Source organism: Carcharhinus amblyrhynchos, chromosome 2 (genome assembly GCF_965287045.1).
Source record: "Carcharhinus amblyrhynchos chromosome 2, sCarAmb.v2.hapA, whole genome shotgun sequence".
Taxonomy (NCBI): Eukaryota; Metazoa; Chordata; class Chondrichthyes; order Carcharhiniformes; family Carcharhinidae; genus Carcharhinus; species Carcharhinus amblyrhynchos.
Window position 1 is genome coordinate 70,214,800 of NC_137325.1, and position 14,222 is coordinate 70,229,021.

The 14,222-nt window shown below is 40.5% G+C and overlaps 1 protein-coding gene across 1 annotated transcript in view; it reads right to left on the bottom strand.

The window, feature by feature from the left end:
- Window positions 1-11,462: 11,462 nt before the first annotated feature.
- bzw2 (basic leucine zipper and W2 domains 2) overlaps window positions 11,463-14,222 on the bottom strand; it is a 62,801-nt gene continuing 60,041 nt past the window's right edge. Inside the window, exon 12 of the mRNA XM_080207305.1 lies at window positions 11,463-11,910. Coding sequence (XP_080063431.1) covers window positions 11,879-11,910 — 32 coding nt within the window. The 3' untranslated portion in view covers window positions 11,463-11,878. The remainder of the gene's footprint in view (window positions 11,911-14,222) is intronic.

The window sequence follows — 14,222 nt, forward strand, 5'->3', positions numbered from 1 at the left end:
CATTTAGAGACGCAAAGACTGATTAGGGGCAGTCAGCATGGCTTTGTGAATGGAAAATCATATCTCTCAAATTTGATTGAATTTTTTGAAGGGGTAACCAAGAAGGTAGGTGAGGGCAGTGCAGTTGATGTTGCCTACATGGACTTTAGCAAGGCCTTTGACAAGGTACCTCATGGTAGGTTGTTGCATCAGGTTAAATCTCACGGGATCCAGGGTGAGGTATCTAAATGGATACAAAATTGGCTTCTTGACAGAATGTGGAGATGCCGGCGTTGAACTGGGGTAAACACAGTAAGAAGTCTCACAACACCAGTTTAAAGTCCAACAGGTTTATTTGGTAGTAAACGCCACTAGCTCCAGGGTTTGCCCCTTCGTAAGGTGAGTAGAGAGTTTTGGTCGCAAACAGAGCATATCAAGGCACACACAATTTACAGAATACTGATTGGAATACAAGTCTTTACAGCTAATCAATTCTTAAAGGTGCAGACAATGTGAGTGGAGATAGCATTAAGCAAACATTAAAGAGATGTGTATTGTCTCCAGACAGGACAGTAATTGAGACGTTCAAAGCCCAGGCAAGTCATGGGGATTACAGATAGTGTGATATGAATCCAAGATCCCGGTTGAGGCCATCCTCATGTGTGCAGAACTTGGCTATCAGTCTCTGCTCAGTGACTCTGTGCTGTTTGTTGTACGTTGTGAAGGCCGCCTCGTAGAATGTTTACTCGGAGATCACACTATCTGTAACCTCCACGAATTGATTCTAATCAGTATTCTGTAAACTGTGTGTGCCTTTATATGCTCTGTTTGCGACCAGAACTCTTCATCCATCTGACGATGGGGCAAATCCCGAAAGCTAGTGGTGTTTACTACCAAATAAACCTGTTGGACTTTAACCTGGTGTTGTGAGATTTCTTGTTCTTGACAGAAGCCAGAGGGTGGTTGTAGAGGGTTGTTTTTCAAATTGGAGACCTGTGACCAGTGGTGTGTTTCAGGGATCAGTGCTGGGTCCATGTTATTTGTCATTTATATTAATGATTTGGATGAGATTATAGGAAGCATGGTTAGTAAGTTTGCAGATGACACCAAGATAACTTACTTCACTGTCCACTATGACACCAAGAATGGTGTCATAGTGGACAGTGAAGTAAGTTATCTCCTATTGCAATGGAATCTTGAACAATTGAATCAGTGGGCTGATGAATAGCAGATGGAGTTTAATTTAGATAAATGCGAGGCGATACATTTTGGTAGATTGAACCAGACAGGATTATTCAGTTAATGGCAGGGCTTTGGTAGAGTTACAGAACAAAGAGATGTAGAAGTACATGTTCATAGCTCCTTGAAAGTGGAGTTACAGATGGACAAAGTGGTGGAGAAGGCATTCAGCATGCTTCTTTTCATTAGTCAGAACACTGAATACAGGAGTTGGGATGTCTTGTTAAAGGCCACACCGTGTACAGTTCTGGTCATCTTATTATAGAAAGGATATTATTAAACTAGAAAAAGTGCAGAAAAGATTTACTAGGATGCTACCAGGACATGATGGTTTGAGTTATAAGGAGACTGGGACATTTTTCTCTGGACCGTAGAAGGCTGAGGCGTGATCTTATAGAGGTCTATAAAGTAATGAGGGGCATAGATCAGCTGGATAGTCAATATCTTTTCCCAAAGTTAGGGGAGTCTAAAACTAGGGGGCATATGTTTAAGGTGAGAGGGGAAAGATACAAAAGTGTCCAGAGGGGCAATTTTTTCATGCAGAAGATGCTGAGTGTCTGGAACAAGCTGCCAGAGGTAGTAGTAGAGCGAGTACAATTTTGTCTTTTAAAAAGCATTTAGATAATTACAAGGGTAAGGCGGATATAGAGGGATATGGGCCAAATGCGGGCAATTAGGATTAGCTTAGGGGTTTAAAAAAAGGCGGCATGGACAAGTTGGGCCGAAGGCCCTGTTTCCATGCTGTAAATCTCTATAACTCTCATGTGGTAATGTAAGAGTTAATAACTATCAGAAAATAAAATTAGAAGCAGGAACAGGAATGCCAGCAATCAGAAACCTAGAATGGTGATGCAAGATGTATGCTAACCCAGCTGCAGGTGGGGACAGTGGTAGAACTGGCACAAGCTCTGAGAGCTCAAAAAATAAAGGAAAAGAACAGGGAATTAGTAAACCAAACCAACTTGCTGAGACAACATTTCAAAAGGTGAAAGGAAAGGAACTTAAAATTGTAATAATCACTGAAGCTAATGTGATGGTCAATGTTGCTAGCTTATGTGCCAAGAAAAATATGAGAATTACCATGTGAAAGGAAATTAAAGGATGCTGGAATTTCAGCTTGTGTGTCAGCATGTGTGAATTCGTATAAGTTTCCAAATCACGAATATAGGACAAGTTAAAACATTTTTGTTTAAAAGTCTGTTTTGCCTGTTTGATTGTAAGCACCACCCACAGTTCTGGGCATGCAACTAAAAGCCACTTTACCTTCTGTAGTCTTGTCTTTGGTGTATTAAATTGTTTATTGTCTCCTCTTTGTACATATACATTTTTTTATGAGAGATGTTGCTGGCTTTTGAACTGATTTAAACCATGTGAATATTTCTTGGGCTCGCAACATGGAAATAACATAAAAATTGGCACTGTGTGTTCTTAATTCTTTACATATGTGCATGTGGTTAATTGTCTTTCAACTTGAGATCAAAAAGTTGGGATTAAAAATCGTTTGAACTACATTTTAAACTAAAGATGCTGGTGTAGATTTATTCTGACTGAAGCTTGCTGGCATAACAGGAAAAAAACCATTGTGTTAGGTCAATCTGAACGCTTCAAAGCATTGCTGTAATTGGAGTATAGCTAAAAATTGCCATTGCTTTCGGAATTACTGCCTTATGTGTACAAAGTATGATTTGTAAAGCAGAGTTAAAATGACCTCTGGCCATGTCCCCATATCCATGTCATGCAATGAAGTTTACAGTTTGATTATGTTAGCTTGTTTCACAGGACTCAGATGGGTAACCAGCACGCTTTGCTTCGGACTGACCAGCAAATTAGTATGAGAGGAAATAGAACTCTATACTGAAATAAGAAACAGAATGGAAAAGATCCTGTCCTGTTTTTACTTTCCAAAGATTGACATATTTCAATGTACAGTGTCTTTAAAAAGTTGGTGTGAATGATTTTGTGTCACTGGCTGTGGTGATTCCATCCTCTTTTCTCTTTTGTGTAAGAATTTTTATCCAACTTGTTTAATCGTGAAAGCTAATTTTTTTCTTCAGTTAAATCATTTGGGAAGGCACCTGAAGAAAGGACAAAAAAAAAGTTGACGTATTTAGATCTTTATAAACACAGACTTCTTTTGTTTTATCTGTTCTGTGATGTGTTTAGTTAATAAAATATTATAAATATTACTTCAAATTGGGATTGTTATATAACCTGTTCAGTTGTGAAAACTAGACTTTATTGAAACTATTGTGAAATTGTGGTTATTGTTGTAAATTATATGAGTCTTCAGTTCCACACATGAGAATGTACCACAAAAACTGTTGAATTTCTTAAATGTTTAATGATTAGAATTGGAGTTTCGGAACATGCAATGTCATTTCACTCATCATCTTGTTCCTGCTGGAAAATTTTGGGTCGGAAATCTCTTCAAATAATTCTAAAAGCAATTTTTAAAAATTGGAACATGACATGTATTTGCATAGCTCCATTTTTAGTGGTACTACACAGACTGACTTGCAGGCAGTACAGCAGGCACCATTGGCGTGTCCCCTACAGGGGGCATCCAAAGTTGCTGAATGGGCAAAATCATGACATTACTAATATCAATAGGCTGATGGAATGCAAAAATATCAAAATTAGTCAACAGATGTGGAGGCAACAGCTTTCTTATTCACTCCTGAACCAACAAACAATTAAAAGGAACATGAGCCCTATTCTGAGACTATTTAAAGGGTCTTTAAGCAATTTGTAGTTGAGGTATATTTGATTAATTTGTGCTCAGATGGTAAAAGCGCTGCTGTGAGGGTGGTGCTTACAATCAAACAGGAAAAACAGACTTTTAAACAAAAGAAATCTCTAGATGGACTCTAGAGATTTCCACTGATCACAGGAATACGGAAACTAACATTGCCTTGCATTGTTTGATGGGCAGCAGTTGCAGTGCCACTTGCTCAGCAACATAAACAGTACATGCAAAGAAGGAAGCATAGAGAGGAAGCTCCGGGAAGAGAAAGAGGGCTCAGTTTTAGAAACCTCTATCCGGATGGGATCTTCGGGAGAATCACTCATTTTTGCGATGAGTGAGGAGCAGTGTCTCAGGAGGCTTCACTTCATTAAAGCATTTGTGACGAGTTGGCTCACCTTCTTGACAATGTACCTCTATCAACTCCCATATGTTTCTGTGCAAGACAGGGAAAGAGAAGGAAGGTGACCACATCCATCATGTGCAACTGGATAGAGCAGGGTGGGCTGCATTTTGAGGCTTCACTTCAGTTAAAAGGTACATTCCCATCCCCAACTTGGACCCACCATCGTCGAATAGGACATCCACTTCAGACTCCTCTTAACAAATTCATCTTGGCTTTCATCATTCAATAGTGATCAACAGCAAAAACCATCACACAACATCATAAGGAAATAAGCCATGATTGAATGGCAGAGCAGGCTTGATAGGCTGAGTGGCCTAACTCTGCTCCTATGTCTTATGGTCTTATTGTCTTACACAACTCCAGCTACTAAGCTATGACAAGCATTTGACCCAACTTCATTGACAAACAGTTACTGACATTCTCCCCTCTCTCTTGCAGAAGAGAGGAAATATCAATAATATAAAGAAAAGTCCTTATGCATTTCCATAGTCTCTATTTTGTGGGTGCCCTTCCTGTCCTAAGCAGCGGCTACAGTAAGGATTGTGGATGGCTGATAGCTTTCATTGGACTAGAATATAGATGGCCTTTAAGTATGATATGTAACAGCTCTGGGTCTTGAAAGCCTGATCTTGGACCATACCACCTCAGCACGAAGTTTCAGCTGGCTGAAAGGCAACAGGCAAGAACAATGACAGAGTGGCAGAAGTACGAATGCTGTCATATTACGAATAACATACAAAATAAGAGCAGAAGTAGGCCATTTGACTCCTCAAGCCAACTCCACCATTTAATAAGATCGTAACTGGTCTGTTGGGGTTTCAAATTCTACATTCAATGATCTCACCTCCACAGCCTTCTGAGACAGAGAGTTCCCAAGTCTCACAATCCTCAGAGGAAACAAATCCAAATTTGTCTTAAAAGAGCCATCCCTGATGTCAAACAGTGCCCCCTAGTTCTAGATTCACCCTCAAGAGGAAACATCTTTTCCACATCCACCTCAACATAACCTTTCAGGACCTTACATATTTCAGTCAAGTCACTCCTCAGTCTTCTAAAGTCCAGTCTGTCTAATCTTTCCTCATAAGACAACTCTCTCATTCCGTGTTTCAATCTAGTAAACTCCTCTGAAACATCTCCAATACGTTTACATCCTTGTGAGAAGATGGTGATTTTGTGCTCAATGGTGCCACTGCCACTGCCCTGGGCTGGCATCTCAGCAATCTTCATAACCTGCTGGATCTCTCATTCTCCTCTCACCCCTTGAGGCTATAAAGCATGAGTAGACTGCCATAATATAGTATTGAAAGCACAAAAGCATAGAGGTGAGGGAAGTGAGTAGTGGGATGAATAGTGAATGTCCCAGATTACTCCAACCTCAGTTTCTTTTCCAAGGTCCTTTCTGGCTGAGGATGGGGAGTTAGTGGAGAAGGTACATAAGACAGCAACCTACCACCATCCAGCATGGTCTCAACAGCATAAGCTGCCACTGACTCTATGGTACTGACGCCTATGATCTCATGTATCATCTGCTTGAGACTGGATTTGTGATTGTCCTCTCCTGGTCATCTGCCTCTCTCAGCTATTGTTGGTGGTCTTCTCCTGCAAGAGAGAGGGGAGAATGTCAGTAACCGTTTGTCAATGAAGTTGTCATAGCTTAGTAGCTGAAGTTGTGTAAGACAGTAAGACTGTAAGACATAGGAGCAACTTGCAGTATCCTGTTTCAATAAGATTTCCTCTCATCCTTCTAAACTCCAGTGAATACAGACCCAGAATATTCAACCGTTCCTCATACCACAAGCTCTTCATTCTATGGATCATTCTTGTGAATCTCTTCTGGACTCTTTTCAAGGCCAGCACATCCTTCTTTAGATACAGAGCCCAAAATAGCTCACAATATTCCAAATGGGGTCTGTCCAGAGCCTTATATAGCTTTAGAAGTACATCCCTGCTCTTGTATTCTAGCCCTCTCGACATGAATACTAATATTGCATTTGCCTTCCTGACTGCCGACTGAACCTGCATGTTAACCTTAAGAGAATCTTCAACAATGACTCCCAAGTTCCTTTAAGAATTTCCCCATCTTTAGAAAATAGTCTATGCCTCCATTCCTCTTCCAAAGTGCATAACATTTCCACATTGTATTCCATCTGCAATATGTAGGTAGCGAGAGGTGAATGTGAGAGGGTGGGGATGTAATCTAAGATAATAGGAGTGAGTCCTGAGTGTCAGGATGTACTGTGTGTGATTCAGCAGGGTACCGTATTTTGAGCTGTATGAAAAATGTGCAATATGGTTGAAGTGATGTGTAGATCTATTCATAATCCCACTAGAGTGGTCAAGGTGCATTAAACATTTTGTAACATCGCTGCCAGGTTTATGGACCCACCCTCTGAGCATTAGGTCACCATTTCCCATCCACCGCGGAGGCTTAGTTTCTTGCACGTTCTGCCCTGGCTGGAAAGAGGTCCTCCTCCCTGACGTTGTCTATTCTACACAGTTTGTAACCAAACTGGGGAACCTCCTCTCTATCCAGGTTTGCTATAGAAACATAGAAAATCTATAGCACAAACAGGCCCTTTGGCCCACATGTTGTGCCAAACATGTCCCTACCTACTAGGCATACCTATAACCCTCTATCTTACTAAGTTCCATGTACTTATCCAAAAGTCTCTTAAAAGACCTTATTGAATCCGCTTCCACCACTGCTGCCGTCAGCCAATTCCACACACCCACCACCCTCTGAGTGAAAAACTTACCCCTGACATCTCCTCTGTACCTACTCCCCAGCACCCTAAACCTGTGTCCTCTTGTGACAACCATTTCAGCCCTGGGAAAAATTCTCTAAGAATCCACTCGATCAATACCTCTTATCATCTTATACATCTCTATCAGGTCACTCCTCATCCTTTGTCTCTCCAAGGAGAAAAGACCAAGCTCTCTCAACCTATCCTCATAAGGCAAGCCACCCAATCCAGGCAACATCCTTGTAAATCTCCTCTGCACCCTTTCTATGGCTTCCACAACCTTTCTGTAATGAGGCAACCAGAACTGAGCACAGTACTCCAAGTGGAGTCTGACCAGGGTCTTATACAGCTGCAGCATTATCTTCCAACTCCTAAACTCAATTCCGCGATTGATGAATGCCAGTACACCATACGCCTTCTTAACCACAGCCACTACCTGCCATGCTGCTTTGAGCATCCTATGAACCCAGACTCCAAGATCCTTCTAACCGTCCACACTGCCAAGAGTCTTACCCTTAATATTATAATGTCATCTTATTTGACCTGCCAAAATGAATCACCACACACTTATCTGGGTTGAAGTCCATCTGCCACTTCTCTGCCTAGCCTTGCATCCTATCAATGTCTTGCTACAACTTCTGACATCACTCCACACTATCCACAACACCTCCAACCTTTGTGTCATCAGCAAACTTACCAACCCATCCTTCCACTTCCTCATCCAGGTCATTTATAAAACATCACAAAGAGCAAGGATCCCAGAACAGATCCCTGGGGCACTCCACTGGTGATTGACCTCCATGCAGAAAACGAAATCTACAACCACTCTTTGCCTTCTGTGGGAAAGTCAGCTCTGAATCCACAGAGCAATGTCCCCTTGGATCCCATGCTCCCTCACTTTCTCAATAAGCCTTTCATGGGGCACCTTATCAAATGCCTTGCTGAAGTCCATATAAACCATATCTAAGGCTCTTCCTTTGTCAATGTTTTTATACACATTCTCAAAGAATTCAACTAGGCTCATAAGGCATGATCTGCCTTTGCCATGAAGTGTCTCTGAATGGCAAAACACAATTATCCAGCAACCTAGAGCGCGTTACTACAATTTCCCTTTTGTTGAGACTGCCTTTAAAGAAATAAGGTTGCCTGATGTCTTCTCAAGGCTATGCAGCCCTAGTGGAGTTTGCAGAGGAAATTCATCCTCACCTATGTTTTAAAGGATCGTCCCTTTAGCCTGAGGTTGTGCCCTCTGGTTCTAGTCTTTCCTACTAGTGGACACATCCTTTCCACATCCACTCTATCCAGACCTTGCAGTATCCTGTTTCAATAAGATTCCTCCTTGTCTTTCTAAACTCCAATGAATACAGACCCAGAGTATTCAACCGTTCCTCATACCATAAAAGCTCTTCATTCAAGGGATTGTTCTTGCGAATCTCTTCTGGACTCTTTCCAAGACCAGCACATCCTTCTTTAGATAGAGCCCAAAACAGCTTACAATACTCCAAATGGGGTCTGACCAGAGCCTTATACAGCCTCAGAAATACATCCCTGCTCTTGTATTCTAGCCCTTTCAACATGAATGCTAACATTGCATTTGCCTTCCAACTGCCGACTGAACCTGCACGTTAACCTTAAGAGAATCTTGAACAATGACTCCCAAGTCCCTTTATGCTTCTGATTTCCTAAGCATTTCCCCATTTAGGAAATAGTCTATGCCTCCTTTCCTCTTGCAAAGTGCATAACCTCACACTTTTCCACATTGTATTCAATCTGCAATGTGTAGGTAGTGAGAGGTGGAATGAGAGGGCGGGGCTGTAGTATAATGGGGAGGGTGGGGATGGAGTACAATGCTGTGCAGGAGCCACTCACAGTCATGCTACAATCATGGAAATGAGATAGGTAGACAAACTTTATCTTACCTCACTTCTATCTGGCATGGGCGTGCTGCATTCACTGGCCCTATATCCAAAAATTTGAGTAAACGAATTTTGTGTCCATGGAACTTAATCTAAAATGCTGTCTTCCTGCTAAGAACTTTTTTTTAAAGTTAACAATGATGTTATTAATGATTGCTGCTGTTTTGATGGATTTTTCAATTCCCAAGGACAAAAAGCTCAAATTTAAAAAGGTAAAAATATTTTGTAAAATGGCTTTTGGTTCCTTTTCAGTCAGGAAAGATTTTTAAATATCTTAACAAGAGATAAAATTGTATCTGACAATATCTTATAAAGTGTTTTCCCGTTCCATTGACTTTTTTTTCGCAACTTTTATATTGCTGAATGTAAATCTGTAAACCAGGCATTGTTAAACTTTAAGTTTCTAAATTAACAATGAAGTTCTGATTTGATAAATTAGCCCATTGGGCCTTATTTTAAGCAGAGCCAGCAGTTTTCACTTTTGAACAGGTGGTCATGATTTTTCAGCTATGAACACTGATGGTGTATCAAGAGATCCTGCAGTTTGATGAACTTAACCTGCAGACGTGACAGTCTTTAATTCCACACATTAATAAACTCCATTGTAGGGCAGCATGGTGGCACAGTGGTTAGCACTGCTGCCTCACAGGAACCTGGGTTTAATTCCAGCATTGGGTGTTGTCTGGGTGGGGTTTGCACATCCTCCGTGTCTGCATAGTTTTCCTCCGAGTCCTCCAATTTCGTCATACACTCCAAAGATGTGCAGGTTAGGTTGATTTGCTATGTTAAATTGCTCCTTAGTGTCAGGAGGACTAGCTAGAGTAAATACATGGGATGACAGGGACAGGGTCTGGTAGGGAATGTTGTTCGAGCAGGCTTGATTAGCTGATGGGCCTCCTTCAGCACTGTAGGGATTCTATATGAGCGAGGGGTTGGGATAGTGGTAGTTTGGGTGTGGGTGGGGGTGGGGGTGGTTAATGGGGAAATGCTTACAGCTTCTGTTAATTTGACCATGGTGACAAAAGCTGCAATATTGCCCAATGGACAGTAGCTGAATGGAGTGAAGTGAAACTATTTAGATAAGCAAGTAGAATACTGGAGAATGAAAGCTCTGACGTCACGGAGATTGTGGCTGTTTGTGGTGCACTTTGTTGCTGACAAAGGAAATGAAAGAAAGAAAGTTACAAAACGGAAGCTGCAAACTGACAAATAATGAAGGGAAAGGAAAGCAGTGCTACAATCTTTGAGAATAAATAGTGAAGCTTTTAAAATGTGGCTCTGCTTCAACCTGACCTTTCTTGGGCAATGCACAGTAAATGTGTAATGATTCTGTGAACCTTTGATTGTGAAGATGCATAAATCAGTACTTTGCTACCCACCAACTTAGTTTAATTTCAATCATCTTCCACTTTGCATTGGAAATAAAATCAATATGAAAGAGTGGGGTGTGCAACCACAGCTCTTTTAATAAGGTATTCAGAGACATGAAAGATGTCATTAACCAAGTCTGCCAATGGGGTCAGAGCAAGCATGGGAGAAAGAAATCATGAAAGATATAAGGCACACGCTACAGGGAGGCTTCAAAAAGACAAAGCAGACTGGCATCAATTATGTTTGTGTACCTCCACACACACACCTGGCTGGCAGGTAGCACGTCAAATGGTTTTCCACTAGACTGACTCAACATTTATCATAATGTTTGATTTTTCCCTTAAGTCAATAGTGACAATAGATTGTAACACAGAATTATCCCACATAAATACAATCATTGTGAAGTAGTACCTTAATGTTTTGTGTAACCTGAACAAAGCCTCTTTCACCACAGAGTTGTGGTGGGTGTGTCTTCAACTTGTCACATGACAGGCTTCACAGCAATACAGAATGCTGCTGATGTTTTCAACATTGTGCCATGCTGCAGCAAGTAGTACGTGTCCTTGCTGCAGTCTACAAAGCAAGTAATGTCTTAATACTTTGTGCGGTCAGTGGCAAACACTACCACTTTATCACTGACAATAAAATTCAGGCCAGTGTAGTGACCCGTTCCATATTTACTTGTCATCTGAAGTCTTTGTTCTGGGATTATCTGAATAACTTCCACGCACAGAGCATTTTAAAACTCACTTGGTAGATCATCTACTTTTAATATCCATGTGTCACTGGCACACTTTCCACACTACTTTAGCTGCATTATATCACACTCAGTTTTTAGATGGTGTACAATTTTGTTTATTGTCCTGGCATGATGCCCTCTGAACTCTCCTTGGCAAGGCTGCCAAAGTACAAATGCGAAGGATTGTCAACATTTAATTGAGCTACCCTGTCTTGTTAAACTGTAGTTCTTAAATGTTTGGATAAACAATTGTCTTCAAAAATAGAATTGTTTTTCAGAACAATACATGGAAAAGGCAAGGAACGTGTCACGATGTACAAGAAAGTGAAAAGGTTTCCCAACATACAGTTTATTTAAAGTACAAAAAAGATTTATTCAAAAAATCCCTGGCTTCAAATTACATTTCCACAAACTGTTATTGGACTACAAAGATTGACAAAACAATGTGAAATGTTCACAGAATCTGAAAAAAATGGCAATAAAAGGAGACCATAGTTATTTCATTTTAGGCTACATGGCTTCCGTTTCAATAGCTTTACTAAATAGTTATAACCCCAAGAGCTGAATTCCAAAATATAAGCAATGCTTCAGAACTCAGTTATTTCACATTCGTTCTCTACACAAAAGGAAGATTATCCTATAGTTTCCATTTGATTTGGAATCATAATCTCTTCTACTGCAACCATACAGGTAAGGGAACAGGCCCTTGCAAACTACACGCTGTACTTGGTCAAGCTGTTGCTAATCATCTTCACCTTCTCCTGATTCAGATTCTAGAAAGAAAATAAAAGCCATACATTTGTTAAGTGCTACATCCTTCATTAACATTGAGAAAAAGGACAAATCACTTCAGCTATTGTTTAACTGATGTTTGCATAATGTGTACAATCAATATTTGAAATGTATCAATACTTCTGAACTCAATGAAAATCTTCAATACTTGTTCTGTTGTTTTTCTTTCTTCTTTGGCATTTTAATGATACTACTTAAATTCATGTTTTATCAGACATCATCAGATTTTGCAGTTATATTTATGAAAAGCTGTGTGCATTTTGCGTGCTTTAATAATATTCAGTAGATGCAGTTTATATGCAATTGTCATGCATAATTCTATTTCTGGTTTCTTGTACCTTCTATTCTCTTCTAAATGTTTTCTCCCAGTCATGTATTTTAACAAAATACAGACTATTGCTGTTAATAATCAATAATAATTAAATGACTAAATTAATTTGAATTAAGCATATTGCAACTTGGGAATTTAGTTCTAAAATTATAAGTTATTATAAATAGATTACAAATTAATGGATAGTTTGAATTTAAGAATGTTGTCCTTTAAATTTAATTTAAAAATAACAGCAAGGGAGGAGAATAGACCAAATTACTAAACAAAATCCATTTAAGTTTAGTTAAATTTAAGTTAAGTTTAGTTAGCTGAAGCTAGCTTCAATTTGCCAAGTTTTCCTGCTTATATTTTTACCTATTTTACTATATCTTCTTCACCTATTTATGGTATGTGCATGTGTGCTGTGTTGTGTCCCTGTGTTTCCCCTCTACTTCCTATCTCAGTTCCTTTTTTAAATGCTAGGCATCCACTCACACTTCTGATAGTGTTTTTTTTTTATTCACTTGCAAGATTGGGCTTTGCTGGCTAGGCCAGCATTTATTGCCTATTCCTAATTGCTTTCAAGGGGATGAGCTGCCTTCTTGAACCACTGCACTCCATGCAGTGTAGTTTACACACACAGTGCTGTTAGGGAGATGGTTCCAGGATTTTGACCCAGCGACAGTGAATCAATGGTGATATATTTTCAAGTCTGGATGGTAAGTGACTTGAAGGGGGACTTCCAGGTGGCGGCATTCCCATGTGTCTGCTGCTCTTGTTCTTTAAAAGTAGTGGTCATGGGTCTGAAAAATGCTGTTTAAAGAGCCTTAGTGAGCTCCTGCAGTGCATCTTGTAAATGGTACATGCTGCTGCTACTTGGTGGTGGAAGACTAAATGTTTGTGGATGGGGTGCCACTCAAGTGGGCTGCTTTGTCCTGGATGGTGTTGAGCTTCTTGAGTGTTAACAGAACTGCATGAAAAAGTATTCAATCACATTCCTGACTTGTGATTTGAAAATTATATACTTTGAGGAATCAGGGGGCGAGTTCCTCACTGCACAACTCTCAGCATCTAATCTCTTTTGGCCACAGTATTTATATGGCCAGTTCAGTTTCTGGTCAATGGTAATTCCGAGGATGTTGATAGTGGGAAATTCAGTGATGGTAATGCAAGTGAATGTCATGGGGCAATGATGAGAAACTCTCTTGTTGGAGATAGTTATTGCCTGACACTTCTGTGGTGTGAATGTTGTCAGCCAAGCCTAGATTTACGTTTGTGGCACATTCCAATCTCCCTACTCTCTCTGAGTGGCACACCATCAACTGTGAACACACAGCCAAACTACCCGAATCTCTGTTGTTATACTCCAGAAAGCTAGTTGGTGACAGATAGACTGGAGCCTGTCTTCACACACTTTTATAAGCTTTTATTTATGGTTACATATTACAGACATTGTTGCATTTGTACATGGACTACTTCAGTGTCTATGGAGTCAGGGGATAATGCTGAACATTGTGCTGTCAGCAGCAAACATCCCTTATGATGGAAGGAAAGTCATTGCTGAAGATGGTCAGGCCTAGAACACTACCCTGAGGAACTCCTTTGGTGATGCCCTGGAGCTGAAATGCCTGAGCTCGAACAACCACAACCATCTTCCCTTGTGCCAAGTATGAATTCAACTAGCGGGGAGTACTCCCCCTCCGATTCCAGCGTTAGCATGGCTCCTTGATGCCACACTGAATAAGTACAGCCTTGATGTCAAGGGCAGTCATTTGTACCATTTTCTGGAGTTCAGTTCTTTGGTCCACATTTCAATCAAGGCTGTAATGAGGTCAGGAACTGAGTGGTTTTCTACTGACGTATGGTATAGATCTTGATTTACCACTGATATCAGTCAGTCATGGATCAGACTTGAGAGAGAGAGAGAGAGAGAGAGAGAGAGAGAGAGAGTGTGGAACACCAATCCTAGGAGCAACATGCCTA